Source organism: Lepisosteus platostomus, chromosome 20, assembly GCF_059453375.1.
Source record: "Lepisosteus platostomus isolate fLepPlt1 chromosome 20, fLepPlt1.hap1, whole genome shotgun sequence".
Lineage (NCBI taxonomy): Eukaryota > Metazoa > Chordata > Actinopteri > Semionotiformes > Lepisosteidae > Lepisosteus > Lepisosteus platostomus.
Genome location: NC_142630.1, coordinates 13322818 through 13343177, shown reverse-complemented (window position 1 = coordinate 13343177; position 20360 = coordinate 13322818). Strand labels below are relative to the sequence as shown.

The window sequence follows — 20360 nt, the reverse complement described above, 5'->3', positions numbered from 1 at the left end:
GGAACCGAAACACTTTGCATGATTTTACTTCTTAAAAAATGTGAAAAACATCCTGTTTAAATAAGGAAAACGTCACTTACTTTACAGTATGTTTTTTAAAGACAGACTCTGTCCTGGCAACCTCTGAAACACTGGCAAATGAAATATCGGTTATGTAGATGTTCTAGTCCATTTAATTTCCCAGGTTCAATCCCAGTTTCAAAACCTCTGCTGGCACCTTGCAGTGAGACTGTCTGAGCTGAAACTAACACAACCAAATAGGGGGACGGGGGATTTGTCAAATTCTTCAGCAGTCACTTCCTTAGAGATCCCAGGTTTTTTGTGCTGTTGAACTCCTGTAGAAAACTTAACCAGAAATGATCCAGCTTTGAAGCTTAGAGAGAAGAGGGAAAATATTTCTTCCCAGTTTCCCGAGACTGAGTGTCGCCCTACAATATATTCTCCACTGACCCTGAAAGAACAGAGAAAGATTTTTTAGGATTACGATATCAATACAGTCTGGCTATAATGCCCACATTTACTGTATGGTACTTTCGTTTTCTTGAATCACAATGCCCCATCCAGGAGAGCTGCAGTATCTTCAAAGCTACCTGTCTTCCCCCAGTTGATCAAATGCCCAAATAAAGCACATTTATTTGCATGAAGCTGCCAATGATATAAGCAGAGTATTTGAGACACTGAGAAGTTATATATTTGAAATATAAACGTTAAGACAAACAACTGAAAAGCGAAGATTGATGGAGTTTGAAAATACCTGTGCAGGGCTTCGACATTATTGCACTTTACAGGCGGACAATGGCTTCAGTCGGGACCTGTGGGAGTGGGCGTCATGTGTCTGAAGTGTTGTTTGCTCGCAGTTAAGATAGTCTTGATGGACATGGATGTAAAAGGTGCGTTATGAGCCAATAATTCACAAAAATGCTTGGTCATCAACAAGATTTGCCTTCAAGCATTTTTATAGAAAAGAAAAAAGAAAGCATTTATGCTTTTTTTTTAAATGGAATAAAATCACCCACTGCTGTTGCCCTTCCTATTGTTTTGGTCAATGTGTGTGGTGTTTGATGTCTCAACAGGACCACTGTACTGTATTTGAAAATGTCAGGCTGAGCCACGCTGTTCATGGCAATCAACAGACTCTCTGATCTTCCAACACAAAGGAGCTCTTCCGAATGAGCTGTGGAACATGAACTGGAGGACAATACAAACTACATACATATGCTATATATTGTGCAGATCCTAAGATGAAGGAAATAGGCATACTTAATTTTCATTCACACCTTTCACTGTTCCCAATCAGAAACGTAACTAATCACACCGAAATGTAAGGCATCTAATCGCCGTCGGCTTCTGATACATGCTTTTTTAAATAGCTACGGCAATTGCTACATGCTGTATACAGTATATGTGTGGTACACTGAACGCAACTCCGTGTTTAAAAATAGAGACACAGTTTACTAATTGTCCAACGTACTGAATAAAATACCACAATAAAAATAAAAAGTAACCTAAAAAATGTTCGACAACGATTTGAACAAACCCCAGTAGCGCTGAGACTATCGAACTCAACACAACTTGACTTCACAGTTCCTACGATCATGCCAAAAAGGTGAGTGATCGAAAATCACTGAGTTTCAGACTCCCATCACGATTAGCCGCCTGTTGTTCCCAAATTTTTACTTCTTTATCTTCACGTTAGATCATTGAAGACAACCCAACACAAATAATTATGAGAAAGAAAACTTGCAGCCCCCTCCTTTAGTAATAAATATGTTGATATGCAGATATACAGTATGAGTAACTTCCTTAAAACGTAATTACATCTAGCAGCGTAGCAAAGAAAATATATTTCCTGTTTTCCTGTAGTAGAAATGTAAGCAGAGACCGAAACTTTTCTGTTAGCTCTTGCTGTCTCACCACAGACTCTGCGTCTTTAGCTTCTCAAATTGGAGCTACCGTGACCAGCGTATGAAGGTAAGATGTCCAGCATCTTCTTAGCACAGGTGATTTGAAACTACTGAAATTTAATTAGGCTTTTTTCCTAGAAAAAAAGGCTAGAAAAATGCTCATCATTTCACCCTCTCATCTACCGCCCGTTGAGACTGTATTACACATTATTTCAGCATATCAGTTGATATTATGAGATGTTTTAGTGCAGCAGACTGATTTTAGACAAAGGAGTGAGCAGAGGTATTTGCAAATCCCTCTCTAAGATATTCAATGGCCCTAAGGTTGGGGGATTTGTCTGGCGATTGGAAAATCCCTCATACTGTAGGTTTTCTTATTAGAAAAGATTCGCCTCTGTATAAGATTATTATTAACCTTTTATTGCACCATTATTTTTTGTATTTGATGTTTGACCATTCCCAGGATCAGTACAAATGTGCTTTAGACAAAATCTTATCAGACGTGCACAAATACATTTTTATTATTTATTTATTATGATTTTATTACACAAATAAATTAACCTTCTTGACTAAAATGTGACTCAAACTATTTCTGTTTTAATTAACTTAAAAGTAAGACCAATTTATAGTCAAAATTTAGCCAACTAGACTAAAATAAAAGCGGGTGACTAGAGAGAGACTATGACTAACAGGCAGTTTAGTTGACTTGACTAGGACTATGACCAGTCAAAAACTGGTGACTAAATTAACACTGCATAATACTCATTACTAATGGGGGTAGAAGAAAAACAGATAAAACTGCCTCAGATTAGCTACATCATAAATTCTGGAAAGAGTTACAGGAACCAAATCAGAAGAGGACCAAAGTGAAAATTGTTAAGATGGCATGATTCAGGACAGGCAGGTTGTTATTAGAAGATTTCTTCCAGCTAGAAACTACTACTGTACATAACATGATCAATTTTAACTTTCAGAAAGCTTTGCAAAATACCAGGTGAAAGACAAGTCCTGAAACATGAAACTGTAGAAATCCAAGGTAATGTGTGAAACTTTTTAAAGCAAAAGTAGAAAATAGATGGTACTGATAAAATGACCAGCTTACCTACTCTAGACTCTGGAAATAGCAAGCTTGACACATTCACGGATGATAAAACACCAGTATCAGAAATAATAAGGACATTTACAAAAAGCAGGACTAAATGGACACCTGGAAGACGAAATTTACATTGACTAAATGAGAATGGAAACACATATATGAATTTTAAACAGAACCTGGGAGGGGCTGACCTTGAAGAAACTTATCATAAGCCTTTCTATTGACTTACCCCTATCTCCAGTTACAACAGGACTGCCCAAAGCTAAGCCTGCTGGACAGGTCAACTCCACTTTTAATATGCTAAACCAGCTCAATCCAGGCTTAATTAGATCAATTTAACAATTTCTTTCTGTTCAGCTGCGGCTGCCTTAAATAGACCTCTGAAACCTGCAGGCCCTAGAATACACAGTGTAGTCTAGAAGGCAGTCAAATCAATGAAAGTCGTGTTGAAATGATGCTTCAGTTAGTAAGCTTTTGCTCAGCACCTATTAGCGACCCCAGGAGACAGAGGGGTCAAATGGCCCCGTGTTATTTGTAATTTCTTATGTTCTTTATGTGTGTTTGCTTGTACGCGTGTAGTAGGTGTTTAACTACATGCAATGTGAAAATACCTATAGGAGCAGTTTTATCAGTATTTTCTCTCTGCCAGAGTTACTTGCTGTTACACTAGTGTTGCAGCCTGGAGCAGATGAAGTGTTTGAAGTTGTCCATCTTGAAATCGCTAATAGATGACAGCAAACACCTTGTTCCTTCATCAATGCAGATTATCACTGTACAACATCAAAAAATACACAGTGGTAGGCCAAGCTGTGTACTTATGATTAGTTAGGAAATTACTTGCCAACCTACAGTAAATACGCACTTGTATTGACAGTAAGCAGCACAGTTTAATTGAAAGAGTTAGTGTTAAACAACTTGAAACACAGAATATGAGCTGTATGTCCTTTACAACATGACCTCGCTCACTGTATTACAGTTCGTTTCTTACTGGAACTGCAAGTTCAAAACACCAAGTTAGTCTCCGTTTGGAACCAGACACGATAAAGATCTCAGAATTTAATCAGAGGTCTGCTCTTCCAGAAGTCTAACAATTTGTTGACTTCCTCATCCCAGTAACATCAAGTTTTAACATCTCGTGGCCCTGCTACTGTATACAGTACACTCTGATGTTATATAATTACAAAACACAAATGTTGACATCTATGCACCGCGGACTATAAACATGAAATAAAAAGAAACACATTTACAAAGTCTACATTTGTAACTTATTTGCTGTGAAATGTGTTTGTCTTTTCTGTTAAAAAGCAACACAGACCTTCGTACAGTAAGTACTAGGGCTGTCTACATCAGAGGGACAGAAGTCTTCTATAAAGCTAAATCACATGATTGACAACTTTTATAACACAGGAAAAACTTGGAGGACAATATTACGTCAGCTCATAGCTGTTTTAGTTTAGGGTATGTTCACTGTTTGTAATTTGAAGTTTGAATAGTCATGTTTAAGGTAATCCATTTAAAGCAATTTAGATTTAAAGAACAAAATGTTAGACTACAGTATGTGAGCACATCTCTGCTGTTTTCTCTTCCTTGCACTGGACTGGTGGATCTCACTGTAACAAACAGTTCTTTCCGGACCCTATGCGGACGACACAATCCGAAGAAGTGGGGAAACACTAGGAAAACGTCATGCAGGAATACGGGACTGAAAACAGTGGGGCGTGCCCAAAGTGCGCTGGTGCACGGGGGAGGTGTGGCCGAGGCAAACAATCCAAAACAGTAATCCATAGAGGGTATCCAAAAACACAAGAGGAAGTCCATAGCCAGGAGATCCATCCAAACAGGGAATTAAAACCATGAACCGGGTCGGAACCGGCGGACGGGGAACGGGGAACGGGGAACGGGGAACGGGGAACGGGGAACGGGACCAGGCGCTTCCAGGTCCCGGACTCGCACGGTGCGGAAACCAGATGCAGAGCCAGGATGAGCGTCAGCGCCTGGCTTTTAAGGTGGACTGGGAAAAGGGATCAGGTGCACAGAATAAAGTCTAAAGTGAAAGAGCTGGAGCACCCTTAAGGAGGGGGGACTATAATCGTGACACTCACAATAACATTTAAAGTAACCGGGCCGTAAGTTTGAAAACGATTAATGAGCACTAGGGAAGAGAAGGTTTGGTTTATTGTGCCTATTTTTCAGCATCACAATCTCCTGAATTTGCTAATGACTCTCTTTAAGATAACATAAGCACATGGAAATGAAATTGTGTTCCAATGTTGAATAAAAGTATTTCAATGGTTTATAGTTTTAAATACATTTATGAAATTTAAAAAAGCTTTCTTGGGGAATTTTTGCATATAAGAAAACATGGCATGAATGGTTTAAGGACTTGCTGCAAATATGGGCATAATTTAAATAACTCACACAATACCCTTTTTCTGTGTGTGGACTGGTGAAAATATCATACTCCGTAGTTGACATTAGGATGCTTTATTTTCACATGTATTAATTAGTGTGAACAGCCTACAAATAACATCTGTTGTGCAAGAATTTCTTACCTAGTCTCCTAAAGAGTTTCCTCCCTTCATCTATTGCAGTGTTATCATGAAATGTACAGTATGTATACAAACCTGTACCTTGACAGAAATAGAGAAGATAAGGCAATTTCCTAAGGTATCAATAAATTGATGTATAAAACTCTTCAAACGTTTTTGTAGGGCAAGTGTCATATTATGTTTCAAATATAAAAAACTATTCAGGAAAATATGTTTAAATTGATAAAATGTTTATCAATTTAAAGTGGAATGATTTAAATGACGTAAGTATTGATGGATAAAAAACTTCACTACATTACGATAATAGCTAATTGATTACCTGATTCCTTTTTTGGAAGACCTCTATTATAGATAAACTATAATAGAGTGAAGATGAGACGTGCAGTAACCCTGCTCTCAGCAGTGCTCCTTACCTGGGAGGATTTAGAAATGTGATTGTCATGGAAGACAGCAATTTATGAAGGTGGCATTTCTGGTGTCGAAGAAACTTCTTCACTCAGGTTCGGTGTGGTTCAGCACAGTCCTTTATTAATGCGCATGGAGAGAATACAATCATACAGATATGAGAGCAGCCTCTGATGATGATGGCAAAGGTAATGGGTTTTATACAGCAGATTCAGAGTACATAGCTCCTTCTAGATTTCCAAATTAGGAGTTGTCTTTTCTCTACAAATACTTCTTTGTAATTGACCACTTTATTCTTAAGAAATTAAATTCACCCTTTATTTGGTGAAAAGGAAGTATCTAAATAGAAAGTGCAAAAGTTAGCTAAACATTCTGTGGTTATAGCATTAGTATCAAAAGATCAAATAATGTGCCTGCAATTTATTCTTTCATGCTGTTGCTCAGTGAAAAAGGCATGTTAGCAAAGACAAATAGTTACTATCTTGTACACTTACAAAAGGTAAATGCCAAAATTCTTCCTCACTGGAAAGAGTTGGAGAACATTTTTCATATTTTTCAAAAATAGCATATATGCTATTTTTATTTTCTTTGGCCTGATTTTGTGTCTGTGCATTGCTTAAGTAATCTTTTCACATAGTTTGAGCCCTTGTGAAATTACCACCACAAACATTTTATCAGCTCGACTTCTATTTTGCACAAATGGTTTGGGGTTTAACCATGTTTTCAAGAATTTCAAGTACTGAGCATTGCCATCGATGTGATAAACATGATAAGGGGACATTTTATTTATAGCTTTTTTTGCTGCTAAACAGGAAGTTACTGAAAAGGTGCAGAACAAGAAAACAAAGAGAATCAGCTGCAGTAGGCACAGTAAATGCTGAATTGGGGGAAAAAAACAAGCACACATCCATTTTTTAAAATCTTAAAAAGATGAATATTGCAGATAAAAAGTCCCTTGCTATTTTGAATCAGAATTTACAATTTTTACCAAAATGCACTCATGTGGTACCTCTGACACTTCAACCTCTCACTGTAACTTGAAAGTGGCTATTTCATCAGAGCATCAGGCCAAAAGGATAATGGACTGAAGTTGAATGACCTTTGCAGTTGCAGAGCAGAACATTACCATGAGGCAAGTGGATGTGTATGCCCACATCTGATAAATGAAAATATCACACATGAGAAAAGATGCTCATTGTATGAGGAGTTGTGGGTAATTTTCAATCTACCACAATTTCCTGTCAATAAAGAGACTCTATTTTTAAATGCTGCAAATGTCAAAAACAGTGCAGTGCATTCCCTGATGATGATAGAAATGAAATAACTTCTTGCAGAAATACCAGGATTTAAGAACAGAAAAAGGAAAGAAAAAGATTCCTTGTTACACTTTTGATCACAACTGGACTTATGAATAAAGAGCAATCACGACATAGAGAAAGTGACCAGTGCCTGAAATCTGTTGTGCTGTATTTTCAGTGGAGCCTGACTACATTGTAATAGACAACCAAGATTTTTCCAAGGCTGTGTTTTTTGCCACAAGTAATAACTATTTACTAAAATAATTATTTTGATTCTATTTTGTGAGAATGGAAGGTTGATGGAGGGCAGCGTACGTGTTTTTCATTTCATCAGATGTATTCATTTAAACTTGTGCATTCTTAAACATTAAAGAACATTATACTGTACACCATCAGCATCAGGTGGGAGGAGGAGGAGTGATGATTTTTAGGACATCCCTGTACCTGCGCTTTTGCTTTTTAACAGTGATTAAAACATTCTTGGGTGAAGTACAGGCTGACCCCCATTTCCACTATGATACTACTTTTAACTGGATTATAACTGAAAGATGCAGTTCACTACTGTATTAATTTAGATGTAGATTAATCTTTGCATGTCATGTATAATATACATAGTGTAATACCAGTAACTATTTTATGCATGTGAATAGTTTATTTCTTCAAACCTGAAGATCTCTAAATATCCTTCCAGGTTGAGATTTAAAAAAAAAAACATTTGGAGATCATCAGGTTGTATGTTACTCAGCAGATGTGAACAATCTAAGCACTCACACGAAGCTGTGACATTCATAGGACATTCACAGCCTGTCTGAAAGGGGGTAAAACACACTGTTGCTCCTGCTGTCTGAGTTTGAGTCTTGTTCATGTGTTGTAGGATGGACACTCACTCCTTCACAGTGTGGTTGTTGCCTGCTCTCCTCCTGACCTCCTTCGCGAGTGGACACATGACCCAAACCTGTGCCTGCAATGGTTTGTTTAAATAATTTGTTGTCTTTCATCGATTGAAGAAGGACGGAGAAACCAGACCCAAACTTTTTTGTGGGCACTCAAACTAAAACGTACCTAAACCAAGTCAGAGCCTAGAGAGCAATTTTGTTGCTCCACACCTGTGCTGAACAATTACACACCTGTTCTGACTCTCAAAGGACAGTGTGCCAGAACAGCCACTGGTCCACAAAGCAAGTTTCCACAGCTAAGATCTTAAATCTGATTGTCTGTTTGAGTGTTTTCCATCACATATACATGTATCACTTATACTGTAAGTGTCTGACTTGAAGATTAGGTTCGCTTAATTGCTAAACTACCAAATAAACAAGACAGGAGCAATGACCACTTCTTGTTTGCAGTTTCTGTTATGTACTTATGGCTACATGGCATTATGGTTTCTATGTATTGTGGTGAATTCCTACAATAGCATCCTATACTACATAAAGCTAATTCAAGATTTGCCGTTACAACAAATTAAAGCATCATTTTGTGTTTGGTCATATTGTGGTATGTAGGATATGCTTATAGAGTGAAATTAAAGTACAGCCTTTTGAAAGCTGTTGGTCATCTTACTACATCATGTGCACCTGCCTTAAAACTTAAAACTTCTAAATTTTCTATTGTCCATCCATCCATTTTCTAATGCTTTATCCAATTCAGGGATGCAGGAGAGCCAGAGCCTATAATGGCAAGTAAATTGTGCATAGCAGGATATGCCCTGGATGGGAGACAAGTGTGTCACAGGTCAGACAAACATATATATGCACATAGTCTCACCAGGGCCAATTATCCCAGAAGCCATTGCTTTTGGACTGTGCGAGGAAACTGTGGGAGGAGCACCCAGAGAAAACCCACACAAACACAGGGAGAATATACTGTACAAACTCCATACAAACTCCCTAGGAATTCAACCTAGGGCTCCAGTGTTGCACGGCTGCAATGTTAATCACTGTGCCCCATGCTGCCCCATTTCCTGTTGTATCCAGGAAAGTGTAATATATATTTAACCTTATGTAAACATCAAAGATTCTTCAGTAAATGGTAAATCAGGATTCTAGATGTTATGAAAGTTTAAACATATTATCCATCTTTAGAATAGAATGTGAGTCTCTATTCAAGCTCTGCTTCCTTTAAATTTCCTTTTCTTTCTCCTTCAAAAAGGAGAGAAAGTTCAAACTTGGGTTGGATTACAACCATGAGAAGGCCATTCAGTCTACCTTGCTCATTTGGTTGCTAGGCGATGAGTGACCAGAAGATCTCATGCAGCTATTACTTTAACCCAGGGTTTGGGATTCAGCAACATGGCTGGACAGCTTGTTCTAGTCTGCAATATTCTTTATATCAGTGAAGAACCATAGAGGTCTCTTCTATTTTACTCCTGAGGGAAGGTGCCACTAATTGTAGTTACAAGAGCACTACATTCTTGAAAACATGGCAAATTTCAGTTTCTTTATGGGAATGTAGTGTATAAGTAGGATAGGTAGGATTCATTGACAGTCCTTGTTTTTCAAGGAAAAGTAGCCACTTTAAAAGGTTACAAATCCGATGTGAAACTGGTCACTGGAGAGATGTAAACAGTCCCATTTTTATTTTTGTACAGAGAGTATTGAAGATAATGGGACAATACCAGAAAATCCAAATATTACTACAACGTGTTGTTGGATGGCTAAGTTGGATAAGTTGCTTGATTCACCTTCTTCCGATACTACTATGTAAGTTTGTTTTTAACTGTGTTATAGGAAATTGCACTTTAGACAAAAGTTAGTCAACAGTTTTGAAAATTAATATTCATGGCATTGTGCTTTGTATGTCCAGAATAGCAGCTGAACCAATTACATACCATTCTGCAATTTTCCTATTCAATTAGAAATGTATTTTGATAAGTTATTATCCTGCAGCATTATTCTATCCTTAATATACACAAAAACACCAATGAAACAGTTTAGAACTTTCTTAACAGGTAGCTTCTTTGTTTTTACTTTGTAATTAACACCCCATATCATGTATAGATACTATTTCTGTCCTTTTACAGATGGGTGAAACGTTTAGAAACCGTTCTGGAGACCACAACATTTCCTAACAATACACCTGATGACTATATGTCTATGAAAGCTGGAAAACTTGTGGCATATCTCCACAGAGTTCAAAGACAAACCTTCAAAGGCTTAAGCATATATGCAGATTGGAATACCGTAAGCTATTCACATTAATACACAGACAGAGGATTCCACATGAAGTGGAAATTTGTACTCTCTCTTTTTCTTGGTTCTGACTTCATATGCCTCAAGTCTTTTCATCTGGCCCTACATAGCAATACATATATCTTCTCATTAGCTTGTTGCTCTGCCTTGCAATTTTCTGCATTTTATTCCTTTTTGGCCTTCTACCTTTCTTCCTCCCTCATTCTCCTTCCTGATTGTCCATCTTCTTTCCTCCTTGTGCTTTGTAAGCCACATGGAAAGTTCAGTAGAAAATCTAGATTTGAAAGTGTGTTGAAGCGTTGCATTAATATACGCATTCACTCATTGACAGGGCTCCAAGCTTTATATACAGTATGTAACAATAGCAACATCATTGGTTTGTTCTTACTGGTCATCAGCTAAGAGAGATGGTCATTTTTAGCAGTCAGTACCAGTAACTCATAATACAGGCTCCTGGATACTCCTGTACAAGATCAGCTCCATCTCTCCAGCTGCTGTGGGATTTTGAGTCTACAGTTACAGTCAGGGCCCTTCATGATTTAAGTGTGAATGCAGTTTTAAATGTTGACAATAATGAACAGCAGGCTTTGCTTATCCCTGAGCCCAGTGCTGTGCTTTGAAAATCAATGCGAGATTAAAACAATTTGGGTTACGCAGCCACTGAATGGAAAGATCTCTTTTTTTTTTGCCTGTCTGTATCAAAGACGTCTACAAAAATGAGCGACATAAAAAACTGCAAAGCCCGGGTGGATCTGCCTCAAGAGATTTTAACAAATGATGAGCAGAGGACAATTGTTTTTTGCATGTACAAGGCAAACGTAAGTCACACATTTGCACAATTGTTACACGAGTACTGGGAATTTTCAGGTAAGTAGGTCATGGAATTACTAAGAATTTGCCAATGCTAGCTTCTCTTTTTCTGCTGATATCAGTAAAGAGACACACAAGAAGTATACAGATTGAATTTTGCACAATGAAGCATTCACCTAAAGCTGCAACACAGTAAAATACATAAAAGAAAAACAAACAAGAGCTTTTTGGTTGGCTCAACCAAGAAGCCATTGACCCTAGTGAAAGGGATGAGCTCTGTTTGTTGGCTGCAGCCTGGGTTATGTCATGAGCCAGTTGGTAATCCACAGGTAGCACCACTATAGCTGAGTGGCTTGATCAGCCAGGCTTTTCTCCCTGAGCAGCAGTGACTGCTGGGACCTTTGGGATGATCTGCAGGCTTATAGTGAGAGACTGACACTGTTGCAACATGGGTGTTACCCTTAATGTAATGTTCTACAGAGCGTGCAGCTACTGAATCTCTAGTGACTCTGAGAGGCAGGTGTGTTGAAGGAGTGACAGCACAACTCTTTATATAAATGGAATCAACACCCAATTAATCGATCAATTAACCAACTCCTCATTCCACCTGTGCAGTCGGGGAGTTGAGGACACTCAAAGGCAATTGGAAATAAAATGTATTTTAAATGAATGTGAGTTTTGACACTTGAACTTTCCTAGAGGAATGCAACAGTAAGCCAAAAGACCTTGTTTCACTTTTTCTTTTTTCTGTTCTTAAAGGATGCAACTGTTAAATATTTTTTATTTCAGAACCATCGAATCGGGGGTCGACAACTGTTTCTCAACTTGACTGTTGCAAGTCCTCTGTTGTGCAGGTGGAATGAGGAGTCGGTTAATTGATTGATTACTTGGATTTGGCCTTAGCCCTGATTGCAGGTTTACTGTAGCATTGCTTCTGTGGACTAGGCTTATTCAATTATTTAATAAGGGGTTATAGACACTAAAATTAAGACTCATAGAAGCAGGATATATTTCAAACTGAGTAAGTTCTTTAGTACTGTAACTTTTCACATTGACATTTTTCTCAGATGTGTTGCATTACATATACATGTATGACCTTGCAGCACTACTTACTAGAGTCATGCGCTCTGCAGCCAGAGAGGGCTCCTACTCTGTCCTGTCCCTAGTTTCCTTTGCTGTCCTTCCGGTGTCTCTCTCTCTGGGGCTATATATTTCTGGGTTACTCATTCACCTTCGCGCTGCATTGACATTCGGATGTCCTGAGACCCGCCTAGCATCCAGGTCGCCCCACGTCCACTGCCTGAGGGCATTGGTTTCTATTCGACTCCTGAACTGCTGAACTTTTTCCGCTCTCCTGCCTCTCCACGGTTCGTCCCTTTCCGACATCCGTGACAACTAGCTGAAAAGAATGTACATGATCAGTCCAATCTGTCCCCATAGAGGGCTTTCTGAGATTTACAACATATCTTAAGTTTGAGCAACTGATTATGTACAGTAGATTTTCTTTCCAGTTTACAGCAAACATTCTTCATAACCAGGCAGTGGGAGTGAGTGTCAGTAACACAACTGTCTCTGGCCTGAAGAACCCTATCAATATCACCATTTTCCTTGAGGAAAGCCTCAAGGTAAGGACACCATTTTTCTCAATAAAAGAATGCTGGCCTTCTATTTATCAGCAAGTGTAAATTGTCAGTATTGGCCGAGTGATAGTGGGGAGTTGGAATAACATTCCCTTGCAGAGACAGATTAATGAATCCTAGTATTTGTTATTGTTATTAATGATTTCCTTATAAAAACAGTATAAAAGGATGTTTGTTTTCCACTTTCAGGCGAATCAAATACCCAAATGCGTTTTCTTGGACTTCACTGCTACTGGTAGGTCAAGTATAAATTTCTCTAGTGTCCCCTGATGTTAAAAAACTGAAAAGGCCCTTCAACTTTAGAGAGGCATCAAAAGCACTATGAACAAATTTGTTATCATCAGACAATCCATTGGGACAGTCCAATTGAGGATGCTCAAAGGCAACTTCAAATAAAATCTATTTTCAGTTCATGTGAGTACTGATACTTTTACTTTGCTAGAGCATTGCATATTGACAGCACTCAGATTAAACATCAGCCTTTCGTAAGGTGAAGTCTTGAAGTACTGTACCTCATTACGCTTTAGAAATGTTGCTAACTGTCTATGTGACAGTTGTTACAGAAGTGACGGTCCAACTTGGTAAATCAGTCCAAGAACAAATATCTTCCCTTTCTGTTGCAGATAACCATTGGAAAGATTACGGATGCAAGACTGTAAAACATGAAGACTACATTAATTGCTCCTGCGATCATTTGACTTATTTTGCTGTATTACTGGTATGTAATGCTGCTAAAGAGAACCTTTCCATCGCTTTGGGTGCTCTATGCTCTATCAGCTATTGTGTAAAGTTCACAATTCAAACAGGTGAAGGTTCACGACAGAAATTGCACTGTTACTGTTCATGCCTCAGTGTTAAATGCATGAGGATCACCATATTTGTGACTATTAGAGTGCTTTCCATGCTCCTAATTTATTTAAAGTTAGAGTGTAAATTGATATGACAATAATTACAAAATAACTAATTCCTGCACAATTTATTTGGAACTGAAACGTTACAAAGTTAACACACCAATCAAATATTCACACTGGCTGTGCCACTTTGTAAGATCCTAATTCTACTATATACAATATAACATTGAAAAACCTTTCCATATTATAATAATGTCCATATTATTCTAAAAAATAACCCTAATATTAACAGCAAATTATTACTGATGTGTAAATTACAGAATATTAAGAGGAAACAGTTATTTTGAGTGCTCCCCCCCACTGTTTAATTAACCCAAAGATGACATAGTAAATAAAATCTCCCTTATTTTATTTTTTCTGTACTCATACTCAATCCTCTACACACTTCTTGGAAAAAAATAAATAGTAACTTGTTTTCTTAAAAGCAAATGATGATCTAAGTTATTTTACTGATATTTGTCTTGATTGATTTATTGTGTGATTGAATATATAACTGGTATGCTCTTATTAATATTTGGTTTTGATCTGGAAGTCTGCTGAAGTGAAATGTAAGTGTGCATATTCCCTTTCGCAGGTCTCTGCCTCTGTCTCACAATATCATTTGAAAATCTTGACCATCATTTCAAAAGTGGGCTCTGGTATTTCCCTTGTGTTTCTGATTGTCACCATCATCTTGTATATCGTGGGCAGGTAGGAGTCTTCAGTGACTTAATTCCTTTAGATGTGGAGTAGATAGGAAACAGTGTTTGTGGCTGAGCATTGCTGAGCTCATTGCTACAGTTGTCATCATGAATATATTCTGTATGTTTTTTAAAAGCCACCTAGAAAATGTTGTTCCCAATTGGGCCAAAACAACAGGAAAATGTCACCCCCGTTCTAACGCCGTGAAAGAATCACACCGTACACTTGCTTTCATAACACTTGTAGCGGATCAGCTTTTCTCTTTAAGTTTTATGATAAATAGTAGCAGTATTTCTGATATGTATGATAATCACCCAGTATGTTGCGATTAAGATAATAGAAACTTGATTCCATGGCTGAGAACCGAACCTGGGTATCCTTGTTCCGAGAAAATTCTCGAAAAGGGGCCAACCCCAACCCAACGTTTTTTCAGTGTGGGATAATGAGGACCAGCCACCCCATGAACCCTGAGAACAAAACATCAACCTGTTTCAATGAGCCCCCTCCTTTCAACTGAAGTGTTGCACACCACCTAGCAAACAGTGATTACATTTCTTTAATGAGCAGAAAGGCTGGGTTTTGTTCCCACTTCATTGACGAGACACTTCTTTTCTGTAAACGTACAGTAAGTGCAAAGTGATTAAGCCTCCCTTGATCTCCAAAGAGAAAGATGGAGAAATGCCCTGAAGAATACAACACTGCTCTCCTCTTTGCAGGAGAACAACTAATGACAACTCCCTCAAGATCCACATCAACCTGGCCGCGGCTCTGATCCTGCTCAATGTGCACTTTCTGCCCAGCGAGGAGGTGGCGGCCTTGAGGAACGACAGCCTGTGTCGATATGTGGCCATTCTGCTGCACTACTCTCTGCTCTGCACCTTCACCTGGATGGCCATAGAGGGCTTCCATCTCTACATCCTTCTGTGCAAAGTCTTCAGCATTTACATAAGGAAATACATCCTCAAGCTCTGTCTTGTGGGTTGGGGTAGGCTTACATGTAACTTTATATTTTTTTCAAAAATAAAAAGGCACCGTCCTTCAGATGAGACGTAAAACTGAGGTCCTTACTCTCCGTGGTCATCCCAGGGCATTTCTCTAAAAGAGAAGGGGTGTAACCCCGGCATCCTTCCTATATTTCCCCCTGGCCTTTACCAATCATGGCCTCCTAATAATCCCCATCTCTGAACTGGCTTTATGACTCTGTTCTCCTCCCCACTGAGCGCTGGTGTGTGGGGAGTGTACTGGCACACTCTGGCTCATCCAGGTGGAGCTACACATTAGAGGTGGTGGAGGGGAGTCCCCATTACCTGTTAAGTAAATAATAATAACATACAAGGAAATGGATCTGTGTCTAACATTCCCACAACCCCTTTCTTCAGTATGTTGAGTTTACACTGGACATTACAGAAAGTTTCTCTCATCTGTTCCATCTACAAAGTCTACCAGGTTAGTGAAACCAGGGCAGAGGCATTTGCAAGAGAAATAGGGCCCCCTGGTGGAATTATGCTGTAGCACTTAAAATTGAACTTTATTCAAGTACTAAATAAAAAGTTTTAAAAGTCTTTATTGGACACTTATTTAGTGATCCACCCTGGCAATATCCATTTTGGAACAGGTAAAGGTTTATTCCATGCTGAAAATAAAGACCCGGAAGAGCCCAAAGAAGGCTCCACAGCCGAAACCTTGTGCCACTTCTCTTGTCAGCATGGAATAAACTACCCGTTCATTTTCAGCCTACGCATGCTGACACAGCTTCCTACTTCAATATCTCTTAACAGCTATGTCTATCCTCCGAGCGAGGTGTGAGTTTTAGAATTCATAATATGTTCTGACATTTTTTTAGTTCAACAAAACTGAATGGAAATATTTTTGTCACAAGGGACTTTTTTCAGGTGGGAGAAATACTCAAGTGTCCCTAATGGAAATTCTGTATTTTCCAAGAAAACTCACTGACCTGTTATAATTCAATAAAGAAGGCTCTAGTGTGTCCCTTCTTTTTGTAATGAAGCAAGCCTGTATTCTTTCCATATCTTTCTCGGAGGTCTGAAGTAAGTTTTAGGAGGTTTACTTAGAATTCATCATATCATTAATAACTGTCATTAAATGATCACTTAAATGATTTATTTCTGATAAGTATATATTTCTAGCATTTGTCTGATTCTTCTAGAACCTTGAATCATGCTTGTTTGCTTTCTTTAAAATCAACCTTGAACAGCAGTCTGACCGGAATTTAATTAGTGCTTCCTGTGAACCTGTCTGTAGCCGAGCTCTGTGTGGTCTGTCTTCCCAGGATTCCCTGCTGTTGTAGTGATTCTGGTTGTCTGTGCAGATAAGGATGTTTACGGGCTGAGAGAAATCCCCACCAGTGAAGACAATGGGACCAGTATTTTCATGTGAGACACCTTTGATATTATCCTGAGCTGTTTGGTGACAATGGGTTCAGTCCTGATGGTGCCCCTGCATAAAGAACCATTTTTCACGTTCTCCCTCAGTTCAGTGAGCTGTTTCCTTCTGTCTCCGAAAGACGTTAGCAGGGTTATTTAGTGTCCCTAAATTGTCCATGTGTGGTTCATATGACATACTGTACGTGGGCTGTTTAACATTTAGTCTTCCTTTGAGCTCTATGCTTCCAGGATAGGATTCAGGTTTCTTTGACCCTCTCCAGGGATTCTAAAACCTCAGGAATACAGTATCCTGTCACTCCCAGTAGTACAGAGTATTGGGAACTCTCTCCCAGCTCTTTCCTGAAGGCACAGAACACTGATGCCTTGTCTTGCTGCTGTTTCTGCACTAGAAACGCCATCCGAGTTCTGAACCTGTTTTAATATTCTCCTCTCTAGTCTTATCATCTAGCTGACGATGAAACCTACAGCTGTGTTTGCTTTGATACGCTGTAAATGGCTTTGCAAATGAAATGGATATGAGCTTTTTAAAGTTGCTCATTTACTGTATACACCTTGCCTTAGACTGAGGGGTTCATATGAGGATTATGAGGCAAATTGCTACAAAACTGTTTTAGATTTTTCTAAGAAGAAAAAGCACTAAGAGCTACAGTAAATGAGAAAATGCAGTAAGGTTGCATGCTGACAGTAGAGCAACATGGACACACACGGAACTGCTCTGGAATGAGGATATCCCATGTATCAAAATTATATCACTATTATGGGTCATATTGAATTACAGTAGGTATGCAAAAACATGTAACATCATAATTTTCTTATAAATGGAGCGCACTGTATTTAGTACTACTAATTCACTGTTTATGTAACCATCATAGTACCATTTTCTTTTCTTCCGTGTTGTTTTGTGCTCAATGCCTTCCAGGTGCTACATAAATAACATCACAGTTAACTACGTGACAAGCCTTTGTCTCTTCGTCCTGGTGTTCCTCTTTAATCTCATCATGTTGAGTATCACAGTGTCAAAGATAATGTCCATGAGGTCAAGGAAGACCCCAGGGGAAAACCGCAAGGCCTTTAAAGACATATGCGGTATACTAGGTATCACCTGCCTGCTGGGGACCTCATGGGGCCTTGTCTTCTTATCATTTGGGCCCGTGAATCTGCCAAGCCTCTATCTTTTCAGCATCCTCAACTCCCTGCAAGGTAAGTACCCCCACAGCGCTGCAACACTGTGCCCCTTTCAGAGATCTGCTCACACCGCACTTGCAGATCATATAAACTCTACTCTTCTCTTGTCTGTTGACTGGTACTTGACCACCATGTCTAGTGTCCTTCCCCCTGTGACCTGTCAGTCTAGAGATCACAGTCCTAAACACTCCTCCACGCAACTGCCTTGTCAGCTTTTAATCTGTGGCTTTCTTTTTTTTTGTGCAGGGTTTTTCATATTTTTGTGGTACTTCAGTTCAAAGCAAAGAGCTGGCGCAAACACTACTAGCTCAGACACACACAGCACCAAGACCTGAAGACTTTTTCTGTGACCCTGAAGACTCTAGTCAATGTCATAATCCTCGTGTCATGTTCCTTTCCTAGACTGTCCTCAGTACCTACAGTACTGACTTCTCTCAGCTCCGACAGCTGCATAGCCAGAGAGTGGGATTAGCCTCAGCCTCTGTTTGAAATGGTGGCTGTTTTCCACCAATCCAGAATTTTTTTTCCCTCTGTGTTGACGATTGCTAGAAACATCTATTTCTATAAAAAAAAACATATCTGACTGTTTTCTAGCTCTAACTGGAAAAATGAGAAGAGCTCAGAGAGTAGGTATAAAATGTGTTTGTGGCATGACTGTAAGAGTTTGTGGTGTGTTTAAATAAAGCATTTGATGTTAAAAATCTGTCCTACTATCAGGTACAATTACCCCCATTCTTACAAGATACCTGGGATCCTGGGATTGTGGGATCATGGGAAGGGCTGTGTATTCGTGTTTTATATTACAGCAAGTCATGGCATCTTTGTTCCTCAAGTGAATTACAATGCCCATGAGCAAACTAAAACACTAATAATAATCAACCTGTTTAAAGTTTAGCCTGCATCACACTTTCATTCACATTGCATATTTTTAGAAGAAATTTTAGAAACTACAAATAACCATGGAATCAAGCAGCAAAATGTTTTTTGGGGAGGATTAGGGAAATAAGGCATCAGAAAACATGACTTATTTTATAGTGATGTACATATTTTGTAATTGTATGTTATTATTGTCATTTAAAATGCTGTGTGGTTGAATTTACTGCATTCAGTAGTATTTTATCGTACCTCCTACCTTCTTTTGATTAACAAAGGCACCCTGGTCTCACAAATACTCATGAGTCCATTCAGCTAAATTTCTCACTGGGCTTGTCCTTGTCCTATTTCTGTGCCAGTTTATCACTGTACCTGGAAGTATAAAACTGCTTTTCTTTATGAAACCTACTAGAACAGATAGAATAACTGCAATTCATGCTTGTTGAAACTACTCTTTTCAAAAAGCTTCCTGTCCTCATTCCACACTGTGCAGGAAAAAAATCACAAAGGGACGTGAATCCACTGGAGTTACGAAACAACTATTTTGTTATTAATTATAGTCATTAAAGAGCTTTAATATATAAAGTTGAACCCATCAATAAACATGACTTTTTCTACTAAAAGTCTTGTTCTATACTCAAACTCTTCCCAATGTTATTTTCCATTTCAAATAGAAATAACTAAATAACCACAGTTGCTAAAGTACTTTGATATACAAAGTTGGACCTATGACAAAACATTAATTTCTGTACCAAAAGCTTAGCTCTATGCACAAATCCTTCCCATTATCAGTTTCTATTTTTATTCATAAATAAGCAAATGAAAATATATCATTGTATTCCATATAATCCTACACCCATGTGGAGATGTACCTGACCATTAAATTAAATGTGAATTCATTCAGAACATTCAAATTAAATATAAGGCACACTGGTTATTTTCACAGCACAGAGTGCCATTATCTTTTGATTGGTCACACCAGGCTTTCAAGTGTTATTCGGAAAGGAGTGTGAATTCGGTATGTTGCAGTAAGTCAATGTTGTTTTTCTTCAATACAATGGCAGCCCCCAATAAGTGATAGACAGGGCAAGCAGCCTAAAATGTTTATTTTACCTGGAATGGCCCTTAGTTAAATTAAACCTAATAAATATTGCAGTACAATTTACACCTTTTTTCAACACAAAAGGCTCAAACATGGAAATTAATTTAAGCAATCCAGGCGTAGTTCCTGAGTTGAACAAAACAGGCTTCAAAGATTTGAATTCCCATCTTCCTCCTGAAAGTCATCGTTTAGTCTGTGTGTAAATACCTGTTTACTGTGAAAAAATGAACACATTGCCCCCAGACATTTGCATTACACAAACAGTTACGTCAAAACTTCTTCCATCTGACCGGTGGCATGAGACAGGTCATTG

The 20360-nt window shown here is 38.6% G+C and overlaps 1 protein-coding gene across 7 annotated transcripts; it reads left to right on the top strand.

Moving 5' to 3' along the window:
- Positions 1–1849: 1849 nt before the first annotated feature.
- LOC148644537 (adhesion G protein-coupled receptor G1-like) lies at positions 1850–18773 on the top strand. Of its 7 annotated transcripts, XM_088613780.1 has the most exons (14): positions 1866–1971; positions 2879–2940; positions 8127–8221; positions 9840–9951; positions 10272–10431; positions 11145–11258; positions 12762–12875; positions 13080–13125; positions 13514–13608; positions 14376–14491; positions 15199–15467; positions 16773–16875; positions 17807–18087; positions 18319–18773. In XM_088613780.1, the coding sequence occupies exons 3-14, from the start codon at positions 8128–8130 to the stop codon at positions 18405–18407; spliced, it is 1593 nt and encodes a 530-aa protein (XP_088469906.1). In that variant the 5' UTR covers positions 1866–1971; positions 2879–2940; position 8127; the 3' UTR covers positions 18408–18773. The 7 variants fall into 7 exon arrangements, with proteins under 7 accessions (XP_088469908.1, XP_088469909.1, XP_088469905.1 ...); XM_088613782.1 differs by lacking the exon at positions 2879–2940 and having other exon boundaries at positions 1850–1971; positions 16812–16875; XM_088613783.1 differs by lacking the exon at positions 2879–2940 and having other exon boundaries at positions 1850–1971; positions 18475–18773.
- Positions 18774–20360: the final 1587 nt, after the last annotated feature.

What these genes read in the sequence shown, in the direction of transcription:
- LOC148644537 (XM_088613779.1), top strand. Translation starts at nt 8,128, where the DNA reads ATGGACACTCACTCCTTCACAGTGTGGTTGTTGCCTGCTCTCCTCCTG. An exon ending in TCCTTGAGGAAAGCCTCAAG is followed by an intron (nt 12,876 to 13,079) that starts GTAAGGACACCA and finishes TTCCACTTTCAG; the next exon opens with GCGAATCAAATACCCAAATG. An exon ending in GCTCTGTCTTGTGGGTTGGG is followed by an intron (nt 15,468 to 16,772) that starts GTAGGCTTACAT and finishes CTGTCTTCCCAG; the next exon opens with GATTCCCTGCTGTTGTAGTG.